The sequence below is a fragment of the Euwallacea similis genome, chromosome 29 (genome assembly GCF_039881205.1).
Source record: "Euwallacea similis isolate ESF13 chromosome 29, ESF131.1, whole genome shotgun sequence".
Classification (NCBI taxonomy): domain Eukaryota; kingdom Metazoa; phylum Arthropoda; class Insecta; order Coleoptera; family Curculionidae; genus Euwallacea; species Euwallacea similis.
The window spans coordinates 1,936,962-1,957,389 of NC_089637.1; the positions used below are offsets into that span (position 1 = coordinate 1,936,962).

General features: G+C 31.2%; 1 protein-coding gene across 1 annotated transcript; it reads left to right on the forward strand.

The window, feature by feature from the left end:
- The first annotated feature begins 197 nt into the window (after positions 1 to 197).
- mRpS16 (mitochondrial ribosomal protein S16) lies at positions 198 to 809 on the forward strand. Its single transcript, XM_066403404.1, has 2 exons — positions 198 to 376; positions 435 to 809. Exons 1-2 carry the CDS (start codon positions 263 to 265, stop codon positions 717 to 719), a joined length of 399 nt encoding a protein of 132 aa, XP_066259501.1. The 5' UTR covers positions 198 to 262; the 3' UTR covers positions 720 to 809.
- Positions 810 to 20,428: the final 19,619 nt, after the last annotated feature.

Here is a 20,428-nt window from a genome sequence, read left to right on the forward strand (position 1 = left end):
TTAGAAACTAATCAACAGATTGTACTATTTAGAAACTGCGACCGAATTCGTTTTTACTCTCTTGAATGAATAACAACAAACAAGGATAAATATATATCAAACGCATATTTCAGTTTTAATAAAATAATTAAATTAAATATGTCAAAAATTAACTAAAGTCTAACCTCAAATCTAAAAAAATTTTATATTTATTATTTTTTGATTTCTTAGGTTTTTTTTAAATTAAAACTACTAACATCATAAACTAACGCAATTGTTTAAAATGTTTCCTCCTGCCAGCGGCTTAGGAATCTACAGTAAAACCTCCCCGAAAGTAATCCGGCTGCTTCTACAGGGCTGCACAAACAGACCCTTTTACCATATAGTACTTGCAATTGTAAGTAAGACCATAATAGCCTCATTTACTTATTCTTATATTCCACATTTTTATGTAGAATAGAGCCCATCAGAGCAGGCCAGTAATAGAGCAACTAGGCTCTTATGACCCAATACCTAATCAGTACAATGAGCAATTAGTAGCATTGAATTTTGAACGAATACAATACTGGATAGGAAACGGGGCTGACATATCGCAGTCGGTGAAACAGTTGTTAGGTCTCTCAGGGTTTTATCCAGTGCATCCTTCAAGCTTTATGCAAGCATGGAGAAATCGACAGAAATTAGCCAAAGAAGAGACTTGTCAAAACATAGAAGAAAGTCAATCAGATAATGTTAGTTAGTAGTTTTAACATATATTCAGTCACAGGAGTATTCATACATCCTTAATTGTTTACTTTAACTCTAGTTAACTAAACTTAATTCTCAGTTATATTATAACTACACATTCGTCAAGTAGATTATGCATTAAAAAACGGTAATATTAACAAAATAGTTTAATAAAAATACGAATTTGATACATGGCACAATGGTATGGGTAAGTAGAATATAAATGAGATCAAAATATTTAGGAAATATGATTACACATAGTTGCCACATACAGATGCAAGCAATGAAATAAATACACCCATGAACTCATTATGAATCTTGTAACTACTAAAACTATGAAATTTTTCAGGAATTAAGTCAGCCAGGTAGGTGCAATGCATATTTTCCCTAATGGCAAAAGAATAGTGCATCCTTATAAGAAATAAAAATTGTCAAAAATTCAATTGTTTCTAAGTGCTTTTTAACAAATAATACTAAAAATCTCTTGTAACATTATTGAGGTAAATTTATTGATTTTTGTGATAACAATTTTTGGTAATTAAGATGTCAGTTTTTGAAACTTTATTTGCTTTGAATATCCTGTTGTTGTTTACTATCAAAAAATTTAAGGAAAATGGGTTGCAACAAGAATTGTTCTCCTAAGGAAAGGCAAAGGAACCAAAAAAATGAAGGGCTATCCCTCCAGTTCATTACAAAAATTGTTGGATGATCTATCAGAATGGTCTAGAATGCTTTTAAAAATCGTCCGAATCAAAAAAACAGAGGTAAAGCTTGGCAGACTATGCCAAGTATGGATTGAAAAATTGTGTGAATGGCAAAGAAAGCAAATGGCAAAACCTTTCAAGAGAGACCAAGGAATACTGATTGAGTCAAATGCCAATGTCAATGTTTGGACAATTCGCAGAAGACTCCTAGAACAAAATTTTTAAACGAGAAGTCCCCAACAGCTGCTCCTTTTAGAAAAAAAATTCGATGGGTAACCCGCGAAACTTTCGCGTGAGAGCACTTACAATAGTCGGGAGAGAAAAATCAGAAAAAAATGGCGAAACATTCTATGGAGTGATGAATCCAAGATTATGTTGTTTAGTTCAAACCGTTTAGGATTGGTGCCAAGGCCTTCTAGATTAGTGTTTGACCTTAGATACACGGGAAGACCGTGAAGCATGAAGGCGGTAACATAAAAATCTGGGAATGTGTTTCTTAGACCGGTGTGAGTCTTCTCGTAAAAATTGATGGAATTCTAATTAAAGAATCGTATTTGGATATCTTAATAAACCACATGTTGCCATATGCTAAGGAAGACATCCCTTTAAGTTAGTTTTTCAGTAAAATAATGAGCCCGAAGCGTACTGTAAAACTTATGCAGAATTGGTTCACCACGAATTCTATTAATATTATGAGTTGGTCCTGACAATTATAAAGACTTGAATCTTATAGAGAACCTTTGGCAGTACTTGAAAAATCAGATAAAATTTCGAAACCCAACTTCTAAAGGATTTATAGGCTATACACATAATTAAGTACTAATTATGAAATTTTATACTAACGTGTAAATAATTTGTTTTTTCAATGTTTAATAAGTTTTTGACTATTTAACGAAAATGCCACTTTTCAGTTTTTGTTGTAATTTCTAAAATTTCGCACATACACTAATAAATTACTGTAGTTTCTTCCTAAATACTGCGTAAGACAAATTTTCAACATAGAAGTGTTATATCCTCTATAAATTTAGATAATATAGGGCGTTAAATGCCAAACGTGCAAGTGTATTTCATTGCTCGCATCTGTATGTCCACATTATGGGGGCTGCAACATGCATACTTTCATTTCATGCAACGGTGTTTTATAATTCGTGGAGCATTCAATGGACATAAATAGCATATTTTATGCGAATTCGACGCAGAGGGAGTAGGAGCTTCTACACTGAGCACATCACCTAGAATATCCTGAATCATGGCTCTAATGTGATGCCTCAAATTCACCGTCTGTAACCGCCGTCGTAGCCAAGGCTCCATGAGTTGGTCTCCCATCTTCATAAAAAAATCTAGCCGAGACATCTTTTTTTTGTTGGTTTCTAACGTTATTAAAGATGTAGATAACATAATCGTTGATTGCCAAAAGGTTTAGCATGTTGTAAAACACGTATAGAGGCCATCTTTTGGTTTTTCTGTTAATATTCATATTTGATTTATTATGTTGACCGCACCTTTTGTACTATTATAAAAGTGTATTATTTCTAGTTTTCCTGTATTTCCATCGATGTTAGGGTGATTATGGATAGTCAACTTTATTTGACTTGGTTTTGTGCGAAACCACTATCTTATCACCGTCGTAACAAAATATTGAAGTACGAACAGCGCGTGATTTAAATTTTAAAAATTTTTCAGGAATTTCTCTTTTGTCACTCCTAAGAATGTAAACTAAGGTGAAATTATAAGGTGACTTCAATTGCTCATCAGTTAAAGATGCAGATATGAACCAGTGATTTATAATAATGTTACTGATGGTTCCATGTAAGCCAGATGTTATTTCTTTTATGAAAAACGTAGCCAATGGTTGTCTTTGAGGATCAGTACCTTTTCCCAAATACAGAATAGCATTTATCACGTACTTACTGTTTACATCTGCAGCCACAAGATTTATTTCGTATTTGTTTGGTTTATTTGAGATGTATATTCTGAAAGGACATCTACTACGAAATCCAACCAGCTGTTCATCTATTGTAATATCCGATCCTGGCATATACCATTTTTGAAAATGTTCTATCATTTTTTGCCACAATTCACGTATAGGCGTAAACTTATCAACAAATTTTCTTACGTCTCTTGTTTGCTTATCATCAAATCAAAGACATTTTATGGAAAAATTGAATCCTACCGCGTTTATACAAGCTTTGAATATTATATCCGATCGTTGGGTATTAAAAAGCAGACCAGTTGGCAAGTAATTACTTTTCATAGCTGCTGAATTATACACTGTAAAGCCTGGCAACCCTGAAATACCTCGAAAAATATACAATTTATTAAAAAAACACCTTATATAAAAATTGAAGAATTTAAAAAATTTTACCATTCTGTGGTATTCAGAAATATACAAGGTGCATCATAAAGTAGCAGTGAAATGAAGTTGTTTTTTCTTATGGAATGGCAAATTTTTTATATTTTTTTATTAATCCTCGCATTCTGAACACATTTCATGTAACATATCCTATGGCTAACCCTAGAGGCTTAGCAGCTATTATAGAATTAAAGAAAAAAGAAAAAAAAAGAAGTTGTTTTTATGTAAATGAATTTATTTTTATTGAGGCAAATGCTCAAAATGTGCCCCCTGAATTGCTTGACAATGAGCTACATAGTAATAGAATTCCTTAATAACATATTCCAGCATTTCAGCAGTAATAAAAAGGCATTTAGACTACTCTAGTAGGCTCGTACCTGTCGTCCAAAATCAAGAGGTGTACCATCCTGTTGGAACCACGTATGCTGGAAATGTGGCTTCACTATGTTGACAATTGCTGATACAATTGGATTTTGTAAAAATTGGAGGTACATTTCTAATGTCAAGTTCCCTTTAATAAAGAAAGGTCCTACTAATGTTCTTCCTACAATTCCAGCCCACACATTGATTTTCTGAGGATGTTGTGTGTGCGTTTCTGGTATCCAATGGGGATTTTCTGCTGCTCAGTAACGACAGTTATGTTAATTAATAACTACATTTAGCATAACAGTTGCTTCATTAGAAAAGATAATGCGGCTGAAGTAATCGTTATTTTTCTCCCATTTATGCATCATCGCATCACAAAATTCCATTCTGCGATCAAAATTTTTAATTGACAGTTCTTCGATTAAAGGGACATTATAAGGGTGAAAATGTCTTTAACATAGCTTTGATGATGTTAAACGAAATATAATTTTGTGCAGCAATTTTTCTTAATAATAATTGTGAAACTTCAACAAACTGCAGCAATATACGTGTATTTAAGGTACTTTCATTACTGGTTGTCGCTTTTGATCTGCCAGAACGAACTTCATCATTCATCATCATCACATACAACTTTTCGTTTCTTCGAATCTACGAATGGTTCTTAAAACCGTAGATTTCGCTAGTGGTTCTCTATTAGGAAAAGAAGCATTGAAGAGCTCTGTTGTTTCAATAAACGATTTCTGTTTATCATTAAAACCTCTTATTGGAAGCAAAGTTATACGCTTCCTTTCTGAAAGACTCATTTTGAGCATTAATTACAGCAAACTGATTACTAGATAGATTAGACAGAAAAAGATAAGCCATTATCGTTCTCATTAATGACGTTTAGACTGGCCTGCTAGATCATCAGATTTGTCACATCTACACATTTTGAGCACTTAATGCAATAAAAATAAGTTCGTTTGGATTTCTTCATACCTGCAATTGCTACTGAATCACTAGAGTTGGTCATATGATATATTACATAAAATGTGTTCAGAATGCGAGAACGAATCAGAAAATGTCATACAAATTTTGCCACTCTATAAGAAAAAACAATGTCAATTCACTGCTACTTTGTGATGCATCTTGTATATTCCTGAATACCGTAGTATGGTAGAAATTTTAAACTTCTTCAATTTTTACATAAGGTGTTTTTTTAATAAATTGTATATTTTTCGAGATATTTTAGGGTTGCCGGACTTTTCGTACACAGCGTATAATAAGCCGAGCAAGGCTTTTACCTCTAATAAAGTAGTCAATGACACTGTATGCGAATCGTGTTTATAGTTATTTTTTCGAATAATTATCTCAACGTTCACAAATGTCACAACTTGATGTAACATATCATCAGTTAAAAATAGAAAAAATAAATCTATGGGTTCATGTAAATGTCTAGCCTCTCCATTTGGACCTGGTATAAAGTATACTATATTCCGTCTCAAGTTATGAGTGGAAGCTGATCTAGGTGTAGACAACTACTTATATTTATTTTTTCCATAGAGAAATAGGACAGTTGGATGGAGAACATGTGGATTGCTATTACGAGTATTTTGGCTTTGAAAATTATTTACGCTGATGTCCTCACCTCGAGAGTTTTCTGAGATTATTATTTGAGTTCTTTGCGTCTTACTAAATCGTATGCAATTTTCGTCAAACTCCAAGGAGATACTCAGAAAATCGGATTCACTGTTAGTGTGTCAATGTATTTCATCCTCTAAATTATCCTCAACTTCTGAAATGGGATTGTCAGATTCCTCCCCATTTTCGTCTTCCGTTTCTGCATTAATCCATTACCTTATCTTATCTTCTTGTCTCATCTAATCCATCTAAACATAAGAATTATATTATACAAGGTATTTCTGAATAGGCGATAAAAATTTTAATAGGTGAATCCTGAGCCAAATTAAAGACAAAAAGTTCATATTAAGACATGTTCAAAAATGCTTCGTCTTCGACCTACAGGGTGTTAAAAACACTTTTTTCCTTTTTTTTTTAATTACTTGTTTATTTTTTATCGAAACTTGTTGAAAATATGTACATATCATACGTCGAGTATTTTCTACAAACGGAAATTTTCGGACTTTGATTTCATATACAGGGTGATGCGGATTGATGGGTCTTGAGCACTCATTTATCACATTTTTTTAGACAAATTTATTAAATCCGCATTGAGTTTTCTCACTTTTCAGTCTCTTGCAAAATATCGCTTCAATCGACGATTTAGGTAATATTCGCGATAATAGCCGAGGGTGTTCACATCAATCAATTAAAATAATAAAGTTATATTATAGTTAGTGAAGTTGGCCATGATTTTTTGCTACATTTGTTTGCTGTTAGGTTTGATAACTATTGGCTGTTAGTTGCCTACTAAGATTTTTTTTTAAGATTGCCTACTGTAGATTGAAGACAAAGTATTTTTGAACATGTCTTTATATGAACTTTTATTTTTAAATTTGGCTCAGGATTAACCCATTAAAATTTTTACCATCTATTCAGAAACGTCCTATATACTTTTTTAGTTAGTAAAATATCAAAAACATCTTTAATTGGGGCTAACTTGTCAATTTCTCTTTTTTTCTTTCGGGTGCCGTAGTTGTCGAAACGTAGAAGACATTGTTCTCTTGAATCTAGTTCTAGACATAATTGAGGAAACAATTGGCCGACAAAAAGCGTGCTCTTGGCTCCAGAGCATTGTTAGGGACTCTTTTAAATTGTGTAGAGCTCCAAAAACAAACAGACCAATAAAGGCCTCGAGTTCTTCTCTCGTTATAGTCAAAAATTGTGAATTTTTAGCTGCATAAAAAGCCTATGCTTTTTTGGTTTGTCTCCATAATAATTATATCTAATATTTGCTCGTTGAAATATAAATTAAATGCTTCTTTTTTATTAGAAAAAGTAGAACTATATGTCGTTGGCTCTGCCTTTTGAATTTTATGTTTTGGTTGTTTGATTCGTAAATTATAAAAAGCTTTTGACCAAATACTACCATCTTTCGATATACAGGGTGTTTCTGTACATAGTGCTATAATTTCAACCACGTATTCTAGATCCCAGAATATGATGAAAACTTCATATAAATACATATCGAAAAGCGCTTCGTTTTCGATATACAGGATGTGAAAGGTTGATTTCTAATGATGGTTTTTTATTAACATTTTCGTAACGTTTCGAGATTAAGTAATGAAAATGTGTACCTTATTGTAACTTTTGACATTTGTTTATAATTATTTTTTAATATTGCTTATGTCACCGGTAGCACAAAATGGCCGATTTTTTTAGATTGAAACATGGGTCTAGTGACACCTCAAATTAAAGGTATTTCAAAACTACTTTCAATGGTGTATTGCGATTCAAAATCTATCAATTAATTTTTGAGAAAAACAGTTATGAATTTGGTAAAAAATGTAATACAAATTCAGTTAATAGCACGTAAACAATGAAAAAACAACAACAATGTTTGTTGATAGGAAATTGGTTTTGTTATGTGTTCACAAAGAGTCTTTCATTATTTTTAGTTATTAAAATGTTTTTAATAACTAAAAATGCTCGTTATGAGCACAAAATGGAAAACAAACCAATTTCCTATCAATAAACATGTTTTTTTTTTAAAGTTGTTTATGAACGATTTAACTGAGTTTGTATAGTAATTTTTCCCAAATTTATACCTGTTTTTTTTTCAAAACTAATCTATAGATTTGGAATCACAATACATCATTGAATGTATTAGGTGTACAACTTTGCTTCCGCCGTTTTTTTTCCGAATTTCGCGATTTTATTGTAAAAAACTAATTATACCTTTAGGATCCAAAGTATTGTCCATCGCTGGCCACTACTTTCTCCCATCTTTCGGGCAGCATACGAATCCCGTGTTGAAAAAATTGGACATCTTTTGAAGCGATCCACGATTCTATCCAATTTCTTACTTCTTCATAAGACCGGAAGTGTTGGTCAGCTAGCCCATGTGCCATGGATCGAAACAAGTGATAATCAGAAGGAGCTAGGTCAGGAGAATATGGCGGGTGGGGTAGGACTTCCCATTTCAATGTTTCCAAGTATTTCTTGACCACTTGCGCAACATGGGGTCGAGCATTATCGTGCTGCAAAATCACTTTATCATGTCTCTCGTTGTATTGCAGCCGTTTCTTTTTCAATGCTCGGCTCAAACGCATTAATTGGGTTCGATAAAGAGCACCTGTGATTGTTTCAGTTGGTTGTAACAGCTCATAATATATTACGCCGAGTTGATCCCACCAAATACAGAGCATGATTTTGGAACCATGAATAGACGGTTTGGCCGTCGACGTGGAAGCATGGCCGGGATATCCCCAAGTCTTTTTGCGTTTGGGATTATCGTAATGAACCCATTTCTCGTCCCCAGTCACAATACGATGCAGAAATCCCTTCCGTCTTTGCCTTGCAAGCAACTGTTCACAAGCGAACAGACGCCTGTCAATATCTCTTGGTTTCAACTCGTACGGCACCCAATATCCTTGCTTCTGAATCATTCCCATGTCTTTGAGGCGTTTTGAGATTGTTTGTTGAGTCACTCCCAATGATTGTGCCAATTCTTGTTGACTTTGACACGAGTCTTCGTCAAGTAATGCTTCCAAGTTCGCATCTTGGAAAACCTTCTTTCTTCCACCGCTATGTTGGTCTTCGACGTGAAAATCACCGTTCTTGAAGCGCTGAAACCACTCACGACATGTCCTTTCACTAATAGTGGCTTCCCCATAAGTATCTGAGAGCATTCGATGAGCCTCAGCAGCAGATTTCTTCATATTGAAGCAGAAAAGTAAAACCTCCCGCAAATGACGAGAATTTGGCTCGTACACTGACATTTTCAATTGCGAATAACTTTATGATGAAGACACAAATAGACTAATATTTTTATGAGGTTATGTTAACAGGTGCCCAAGGCTCCTGCATGCCCACATGGGGTTATTTATTTCGATCATTACTTACCGCTACATACATCTATTCAAAAACGGCGGAAGCAAAGTTGTACACCTAATAGTTTGGAAAGACTTTTAATTTCAGGTGCCACTTGACCTATGTTTCAGTTTTAAAAAATAGGTCATTTTGCGCTATCGGTGATATAAGCAACATTAAAAAAATAACCAAACGTCAAAAGATAGTATTTTTTGTTCTATTTAATGCTGCTTTTGAATTTAAAAAAATGTTAAACAGTACAGTAACAGAGGGGTGAGGGGGGTCAATTTAGAGTTGCACGGTATATTAGATATATTTGTGGCTTGGTACAAGAAGTGGTTAAGTCATAAACTAGCAATTTTAAACGCCAGCTGATGTATCAAATTGTAAATCCTAAACTATCTATTGAAACATCATTTTGCATAACTGATTTCAATATATTACATTTTTGTAATTTAACTCCTTTATATGTATACTTTTCATAGTAAAGATTGCTAATGGCATTATAATTTTATTAATTTAAGTACCATAGGTACTTCTTGAAATAACTTTTTTAAAGCGATAATTGACATCTAAGAAATCATATTGTGAATATTTATTGCAAATGTTATTAATTACAAAATATTATTAAATATTTTCATATACAGGGTGTCCCATAAGAAATAGGACAAAGAGGAACGGCAGATTCCTGACATCAAAATATTAAGATCCAGCGCAATTGTTTTATTCCGAAAGTTAATATTAACAGAGATACAGGGTGTTAAAATTTAAATTTTATTTTTGATTTTTTTTCGTATCTTCAACATTTTTTGATTTATGGTACTGAAATTTGGTATGCGGGGGTTTTTGGACTTGGGAAACTGGTTAGAACTGTCGGTTTTATTGTCGCTAATAGGGGGCGCCACTTTAAAACGTCTTGGTTAGTTAAAACGGCTCTAATTTTTTTCTACGTAGCTCCAGTAGCCCCATTAATTAAAATTATTATTCTGTTTAAAATTCTAAACAAAAAAGGTATACTTATTAGAAATCTGAAAATTTGACCGTTTTCGAGATATTCCCTAGATTAATACCTCATAAATGTTCGTATTCTTGTATGTATTCTTGGATAGAGCCGAAAACTGGTGAAGTCAAACGAAGTAAATTTACATGGGCGCCATTTTTAAACTGAATACCTGTTTGTCAGTGACAAAGTAGTAGGTTGTCAAAATCGCTATTAATTTTTTCTTCAAAATTTACTGAAATTGAAGTTTTTCTGTTAGTTGTAACGTATTGCACATTATGCCGAGACATAATCTATTTTCAACTGCAGAGATGCGAGATATGGTGTGTTGTTACGCTCAAACAAACTTCAATGGACGAAAAATTATTAGTCTTTAAATTATCTGGGTATTAATTAAGTCGTAGCGACATACCATTATTACATTATGAACGTTATTAAAGTGCCAAATATTTTGAAAATGGTCAAATTTTAAGATTTCTAATAAGTATATCTTTTTTGTTTAGAATATTAAACAGAATAATAATTTTAATTAATGGGGCTACTGGAGCTACGTAGAAAAAAATTAGAGCCGTTTTAACTAACCAAGACGTTTTAAAGTGGCGCCCCCTATTAGCGACAATGAAACCGACAGTCCTAACCAGTTTCCCAAGTCCAAAAACCCCCGTATACCAAAATTTAGTATCATAAGTCAAAAGATGTTAAAGATATGAAAAAAATCAAAAATAAACTTTAAACTTTAACACCCTGTATCTCAGTTAATATGAACTTTCGGAATACAACAATTACGCTGGATCTTAATATTTTGATGTTAGAAATCTGCCGTTTCTCTTTGTCCCATTACTTTTGGGACACCCTGTATGTGCTCATCTGGCAAATATTCGGGTTCAGCAGAAAATTCAGGATCGCCAGTTAGGTTTTCATAAAAGTATTTGTTCGTTTCAGATACATAGAGCGTTAGGTCTCTAAGAACATTTACTTTTTTCTCAGGGAGTTGTATTTGTATCTTATGTAATTGTTTTAATATAACCGCTTCTAGCATATTATCTGACCTGGATGATGTGGTAGAACGTGTGAAATATATAACATAATTCCTTCTTTTTCTAGACAAATCTAATATTTTGAAATCAACAGTAGAATCAAACGAATTTTTATATAAAACTTTTATTGGGTAATCAATTGTATACTGCATTCATTTTATTTGCAACCAGTTCACAGGTTCCTTATTGGTAGTTTTTCGATGACATATCTCCCTTTTAAAATGTTCTCAAAATTTATCAAGCCTCGTTGATCTAGTTCTATAACTTCAACTGGTGGAGTTCTTGGGACCATTCTGATTAAATTTGCCCAATCTTTTTGAGTTCAATTTTAGTTGTAGTTTTGCTTTTCACTTTTTCAATAACAGAATGTATTGTATCAGTTTCTAAGTGCGTGTGACCTGGCTCAAGATATTTATGATTTATAGTAATTTTTCTTTGAACTTTCTTAAAATCTACTATTAAAAGTGACAGTATTACAGCAAAATATATGTTTCTGATTTGTCCTATACAACAATCGCTAAACATATTAATTTCAGTAATGTTATTTGACGACGAAAGGATATAGTGGTGTATACAAGATGAAATTTCTTGTCCTCCTCTACCACCCAACGATTCATTCCAAATATAACAAACAGCACGTTCCTGTTTATGTACATAACTGTAGATAGTCAAATTATATGTCCATAGTGATTTTTTAATAAAATTAAAAATTGTTTCACAGTAACGGTGCAGGCAAGCACTTTTCTAAATCAAATAATAGAAATGTTTTAGTTTTGTTGTTACAACTTCCAGTCTTATTTTTATTCTTTTTCTTGTATGCTTGTTCGGCCATTGTTAAGTGATGATTGTAGTTTTTCTCGCATACTGCTTTCTCTTGAAAATCAACAGTGTTATCAATTTTCATTTTACATTTATCATATTTGGCATAGGTATTATTAAAAGGTCGATGAAATGATAAATTACAGTGTTCTATGAATATTTTTCTGTAAAATGATTTTCTTTGTAATTTTATATTGTTTGAACTACAATAATCTTTGTATAACCGGTACATTTTGGAAATATTCAAATCTTGCCACAAATATTTCTTGTTCGTGTGAGACTTAAAGTGACCTAGTGACTGATATAAGACCGGAAACTTTTGATGTGCTCTTCTATAATAGCAATTGCATTACCATCAACTTTTGGTTGATGTCCATGTTTTCCTCTATAATCATTTGGATAAACACTGCCACTATTAGATTCTCTTTTCTTTTTAGCCAATACTTGAATTTTTCCATGTCTGAGATCTAACGTATTTAAAAATTTGTTACGGCAGATTAGAATTTTGCATTCTTCATTATTCAAAAAATAAAGTATAGTAAATTGTCGCTTATTTGGCTTCTTTTATTGCCGATGTCGTTCAATTTTCTTATTAATCTCATCAAAATTCTGAGCAATAAATTGATTTTGAGAATTTTAATCTAATTTATAAAAATTTTGAAATATTTTCTGAAAATTTTTCTCCACACCTTCTTTTGTAGGAGCAACTTGGTTTTAAACTTTTTCCAGGAACAAACATTTTTGATGTTGGAAAATAAGGATTTCCTTTAATTCTTGCTTCATACCGCATATTTCTATTCCAGCTACTAGGGTTTCTTTTCGTTTTCCTCGTTTTAACTTGTTCTTTCATTTTGTTTCTTCCTTTACGTTTTTTCTTATTACCAATTTCATCCATTCCTTTATTTTCAATTAAATTTTCATGTTCATCTCCAAAAGAACATGACTCAGACTGAGAAGCAAAATAAAACTCTTCTGAACTGTCAAATAAATACTTATCGTTGAAAAGATTGGCTTTTAAAGTTTCTTCTGATGCCATTGAAACAATTTCTGAAAGTTTATCAATAAAAAATATGAGATCCTCAATTTACAAAGAAATTTATAAATAGGTACTTATAAATAAAATGTTCCTTTCTTATATTTTCATTAAACAGCTGAATGCATCACTTTTAAGACTTGTCTTTGCACCCTAATACGATAAATCTATAACTATAAATATTAAATAACAGACAACTAATACTTTTGTTTTTATTTTGATGTCTGACACTTTGAAATGTCATCAAGTGCAACAGTTGTTTTCCCAGGCCTTTTTGATCTCCTTTGTTACAGATTGCGAGAATTTTTACTTGTTTCATAAGTCATTTAAAATTTATGACGAGAATTATCTTTAATTCACGTAAGTAGTGCTTATTGTATAATCATTATAATGTAAATAAACAATATTTGCGCTAAAAATTTAAATGCGAAACATCAAAATATACATATAGGGATTCTCATAATTCGTGCAAGAAGTGGATATGTCTACTATGTTATTCAGTGTACTTGGAGACTTTTTGCTCGAATATTTATGTTTCAAATGATCGACATATATATTTATTATATTTTGAAAATTGTTTTGGAGCTTCATTACAGCTTAGACACTTTGAGCATAAAAAGCATGCATTTTATTTTGTTGAAAATAATAGTTATCTCAAATGTCGAAAAATTGACATATCTACTTCTTGTACCAAGTCACAGATATAAGGTGTATGAGAATTCTTCTGCCAACTGTTTACTGTATATTCCTATGACCGAAATAAGAAATAAAGTTTATATAAATAAATGTCTAATTATCTTTTAATTTCGAGATACAAGGTGTTAAAGTTTAAGAAAAAAAAAGTCTTTATTTTTTAACTTCCAAACGGCTTATCTTTTTAAAACTAATTTTCATACACGAGTTTATCATATTGGTAGAAATAATTCAAAAAAATATTAGCTTTAACCATTCATCAGTGGTGGAGATATGGGTGTCATGTGTCCTTTTTAGTTATAAAAAATTGTAACACTCAGTATAGTATTTTGTTTAAAGTAGTCTATCATATGAGCCAAGTGTTCAGCAAATTTTTGCCTCTTCGTAGTTTGTTGTATTTCAAATTGTTTAGTCATAAAAAATATTTTTTTGATTAAGTGTATTTTTACAACTTAAGTAAAAAAAGACGTTTTTAATTTTTTCTTTTAATAAGCTCTTGAGATATTTGAAACAAAATTTGGGACAAGTTCAGTATATCGGCGAGTATAAAAAAACAAAAACTCCTAATCTTTCTAAATCAGGTAATGGTGGAGGTTTTTTTTTCTTAAATTTTAATACCTTGTATCTTGAAACTAAAGGGCAAGTAGACATTTGTTTATATAAATTTTATTTCTTACTTCGGTCAAAGGAACCTACAGTAAACAGTTGGCTGAGCAATTTTGATACACCCTATATACAGAATTTTATGATAGCAAGTAAAAGAATATTTAATTTAGTGATAATTAATATTTGGTTGAATCTCCTTTGGATTTTATAATATTTTTAAAACGATCTGGGATACTATCAACTATTTTTTTTTTGTATATTTTGGTTTATTATTGCTTCAAATATCAAGGAGTTTTTGTTTTATAGTGTCTTTGTTTTGAATCTCATATTTTTTTAGTTTTTTTTTCATATCTGGTCAAAGATGTTCAATAGGATTTATATCGGGTCTATGGGGAAGGAGTAGCTAAAGTATATGGTGTATTTTAAAGGACGTCTAAAAAAATGGACGAAGCTATAACTTAGTTATTTATGAACGAATTTTATTAACTAAAAACCAAATAAAATGATATATTTCAGACTACTAAACACCATCAATATTGATTTTTTTAAACTCGACTTCTGCTTCAGGTGTCAACAATTTCAAATAGAAACCCGTTTTTCAAATATTTTTTGATAAAAAATATTTTTTTGAAATTAATGATGTATGACAAGTTAATGTTATAACATTTTTTAATTGAAAAAAAATTAAAAATTTGAATAATATGAGTTATGTAGCCATCTGTATTCTAAATTTGGACATTATCAATTATGTAACCATCTGTATCATTACGGAACCATCTGCATTTCATTCTATTGTATTATCTTGTATAAAAATCCCTGGCGTCATGAGTAAATGGCGCCCATATGATACTCAGCGGGAAGCGACAAAATCGCCCTTAACTATTGAAACTATGTCATTTTTCTTCATTATTTTCTGTGAACAATTATGCCGTCAGTGTGATTATTGTAAATTAGTTCTTTAATGCAAAAAATAGTTGTTAGTGTTGTTATTGGCGACAATTATCAAGTGTCAATTTCAGTTGAAATTATATGTTTAAAAATAGTGAATTTATAGATATGCTTGAAGCATATTTCGAAAGCAATAGGAATTCCGATCAAGCAGGACGTTTTTATTCTACCCGCTTTCCTAATAGAGAACTACCCAATTGTAATTAATTTAAACTTTTAGAAGACAACTTACGACATTATGGAACATTTAAAAAGTCGGAAAAATAATTGCAAGATTTCGATGAAAATGTACAACTCAACGTATTGCTTAGTGTTTAAGAAAACCCAAAAACATCACTAAGAGAAATTGCTAAGGCATTGAAGCGGTTTTATCTTGTCCCTTCTCGCTAGGTGTCATATGGGCGTCACTTGTCCATGGTGCAAGTCTTTGTACAGATTAATACAACAGGGTAAAATAGGATGGAATGCCGATCACCATAGGATACCGCAGATTGCCCCATGTTGATATAGATGGCTACCTATCTCATATTGTTCAAAATTTTAATTTTTTTTCGGTTGAAAATTGTTTTAACATTAACTTGTCATACATCATTAAATTCAGGAAAAATATTCTATTAAAAAATGTTAAAAAAACGAAGTTCTATTTGAAATTCTTAAATTGACGCCTGAGGCAGAAGTTGAGTAAAAAAAAATCAACTTTGACGTTATTTAATAATCTGAAAAATATAATTTTATTTAATTTTTAGTTCGTTAAAATCCGTTCATAAATACCTGTTACAGCTTCGTACTTGTATAAGGTCTGTGTACTGTATCGTATCTGTATAAAACTTATTGCTTTATAATATACAGGGTGATTCACGTAACTGTTTCATTAAAAAATTTTATGTTTGTAACTAATCTAAGTTTTTGATATTTGAGGGTTAATCTAATATAGATACACTCCACTTTTTAAAAATATTTTGAAGGTCATATCACTTCCGGTTATACCGGAAGTCGAGGTAAATTTCCTTATTTCAAATAGAACACCCAGTATGTTTTTGCATTTTTGGAATCTAGGAATTAAGCTGATTAAATTCTTATTAGGTACTCTTATACCTAAACCTAACCGTTTAAAAGATATTTTGGTTTAAAAGAAAAATATTTCTAAAACACCATTTCTATAAAATTTCAAATTCTCAGCTATTATTGAAGCTGATTTTACGAAACTTTGCTGACATGTTAACTAGATATGGTAGATTAGGTTAATATGAAAAGTTTTTAGAAATATCATACAGGGTGTCTAAAAAATCACGTCATATTTAAAGAACTTTGATAGCAAAAAAGTCGCTTATTTCAAATGGAACACTAAATCATCTAAACATCTAAATTTAATTCTGAATCAATTACTATTAAGCATCCCTATACCTAAAATTAACGATTTTGCTCTAATTTACGATTTTTTAATATTGTACAATAATAATTCTAAGTATCTTTAGTTGGCTTTGAAAAGAATATGGCTGCTTCCTGTAAAATTTAATAAGTTCGCTCAGCAGTTTAGAATCATGAACTTTAATAATACTTATTCAAATAGTGATATTTTAAATTTATTCTTTATTCATGGAGAATGTAAAAAAGTTTTGAAGAGAACTTGCCGTATATTCAACGAAAGATATTCACATCTTCCGAAAATCACAAAGAACAAATTTAGAATATTGGAATCAAATTTTTTAAGACATGAAAAAGTCGAAACTAAAAAGTCCTATTCTAGACCCATAATAAATAACGAAGACAATGAAATCACCGTTTTAGGATATTTTAATGTAAATTCGAATTTTTCTATTTGAACTGCTTCTAATGATTTAGGTTTGTACTTTTATTGTTAATAATGATAGCAATTGTTTATCTTCCATTAATGATTTTTAAAGATTTATCATATTTATCAATTCAGAGGATTCTAAAGAAATATAGAATGCATCCTTATTCTTATAAAATTGTACAGTCATTTAAACCGGGAGACGAAGTTAGAAGAAGTAAATTTTGTGAATTATGCTTGTTCATATTTAGGAAGATCCATCATTTTTGTCAAATGTTATATAGACAGATGAAGCAAGCAAGAATTCACAAAAGGGGGGTTTATAAACAGAAGAAATCTTCATTATTGGGCAGAAAAAAATCCTCGAATATTCAAAGATGCTCGTCATCAAGATAATTTTAGTGTTAACGTGTTTGCCTTGATTATGAGTAATGAAGCAAGATATTTTATTTACAATGAAATATTACATACAATGAAAATTTAAATAATTTAATTTAATTATAAATTAATTTACATTTAAATATTTAGATATATTAAGAGATATTGTCTCCGATTTTTTAGACACTTTACCTCCTAATATGCTACAGACTGTTTGGTACCGTAAATGGACGATGCACCGGCTCACTCTTCTCATGAAGTTTATGAAAAGGTGAATCGGACATTTGAAGACCGGTGGATCGGATGTAATGGACCATGGAAATGGCCGCCAAGATCACTCGACTTGACATCCCTAGATTTCTTTTTATGGAGTCATATAAAATCTCGGGTTTATGAAGTTTCCATAGAAAGTAAACAAAATCTTTGTGATAGAATTCGAGAAGCTTTTGAAGATCTTCACCCCATTACAATTAATAAAGTGACACATGAAGATTAAAAAAAAATTTTGAAATGTTTAGAAGTTAATAGGGGTCATATTGAACATTTATTTTAATTTAATTTTATTTGTTTTTATTTATGATGGGACTAAAATAAGACTTTTTAGTTTCGACTTTTCCATGTCTTAAAAAATTTGATTCCAATATCTTAAATTTGTTCTTTGTGATTTTCGGAAGATGCGGATATCTTTCGTTGAATATACGACAAGTTCTCTCCAAAACTTTGTTACATTCTCCATGAATAAAGAATAAATTTAAAATATCACTATTGGAATAAGTATTATTAAAGTTCATGATTCTAAACTGCTGAGCGAACTTATTAAATTAATAATTATATGACCGCATTTTACAGGAAGCAGCCATGTTCTTTTCAAAGCCAACTAAGATACTTAGAATTATTATTGTACAATATTAAAACATCGCAAATTAGAGCAAAATCGTTAATTTTAGGTATAAGGATGCTTAGTAATAATCGATTAAGAATTAAATTTAGATTCTAGACATATCAAAATATAGGGGGTGTTTCATTTGAAATAAGCGACTTTTTTGCTATCAAAGTTCTTTAAATATTACGTGTTTTTGGACACCCTGTATGATATTTATGAAAACTTTTCACATTAACCTAATCTGCCATATCTAGTTAACATGTCAGCAAATTTTCGTAAAGCCAGCTTCAATAATAGCTGAGAATTTTAAATTTTATAGAAATGGTGTTTTAGAAAGATTTTTCTTTTAAACCAAAATATCTTTTAAACGGTTAGGTTTAGGTATAGGAGTGCCTAATAAGAATTTAATTAGCTTAATCACTAGATTCCAAAAATGCAAAAATATACTGGGTATTCCATTTGAAATAAGGAATTTGACCTCGACTTCCGGTATAACCGGAATTGATATGACCTTCAAAATATTTTTAAAAAGTAGAGTGTATCTATATCAGTTTAACCCCCAAATATGAAAAATTTAGATTAGTTACAAATACAAAAGTTTCTAATGAAACAGTTACGTGAATCACCCTGTAGATTATGTTTCGGGTCGTTATAAGGTTGCAATTAGAAATTATTTTCCAATCCCAGTTTTATTGCACTTGGTGACAAATTGTCCTGTAAATATATTCAAGTAATTAGTTTTGTTCATAATTCCGTCTATGAATGCTAAATTGCCTACACCGCTTACTGACATACAGCTTCATATCATGACCGAATCGCCATCGTGCTTAATTGTTCCTTTTAATTTTGTTTAAAATTTATTAGATTGTACTGTGTATTTGATTTCCTCCACATCACTTTGCGGCTATGTGAATTAATTAAATTAAATTTGTTCTTTCTCTGAAAATATTACTCGTTTCCAAAAGTTAACATCCATGTCAACATATTTTTGTGTGAATTCTAACTGCTTTATTCCATTTTTCTTACTAGTAAATGGTTTTCTCCTAGTAACCGTTATTTCTTAAAATTTTTTTATGCGTGACAATATTTGTTTATTGAAGTTTGCTAATCCATATATGAATATGCCTAATGATCTACATGTAGAACGGTCAAATCTTGTTGAAACCTGTATTTATGCTTTTGTTTAGGGGTAATTGTGCAACGCTATATGTTAGTTTAGATCAGTCTGCATCTGTGCAAGGTGGTTTGAAAAAGTTTCTTTAGAATTTGTTAAGATTTTTGATATTTTATTTATGCAATTTTCATAATGGTCAAACATGGTGTGCGTTTTACAAAGTAAGTGTTAATTATTCAAACACTAAAGCTAGTTATGTTGAGGTGTTAATGAAAATATCATTTTAGAACTTGTATCTTTTCGATTATCGGGTTTGTTCAAATATTTTGTTTTTTCTGTTTAATATATGGGATAATAAACTTAGGTGTCCTATATTTAAGACAATAGGAATACACCATGCTATAGATATTATTCACAAAATGAAAATATCAAGGTTTTTCTCCATATATTTTTTACAAATATTTTTATAATAACCGGCAATGATGATTTTTTTTGCTAACTCTAGAGGGTTTTCCTTATACGAGGCATTGACAATGTTGGAGGATGATGACATTGAAGCGGAATCAGTTACTTTGCTACCTCTTCTTAATGCATGTGGTAACATTACTGATGAAGATTCTGGAGATGAAGACCAGGTCGACATCAACAATCTACCAGGCAGCATGATGCAATCTGCGGTAGAAGTAACTACCAGAGTTAGAGATTATGGAATGGAGCAGTGATGATGAGTCAACCCTTAGTGAACTTAGACAGCGTAGTCGGAAAAAAAGATCATATAAATATCTAAAGGCTGATTTGTTCCAAGATAATTATGTTTTTTCAGAGAAAAATTATCACAATTTCGACAAAAATCTTTCACCAACGGAATTATTTTTCAAGTTTTTCGACAATGAACTTCTTGAAAAAATCGTCGAGGAAACTAATAGATACTTGTAGGATTTAGATGACTATCCTCATATCATCTCGTAACGCTCAGTGGTAAATAGGGGTTCGTGAAGGACGCCCGCCGTGAGGAATTAATTGCTC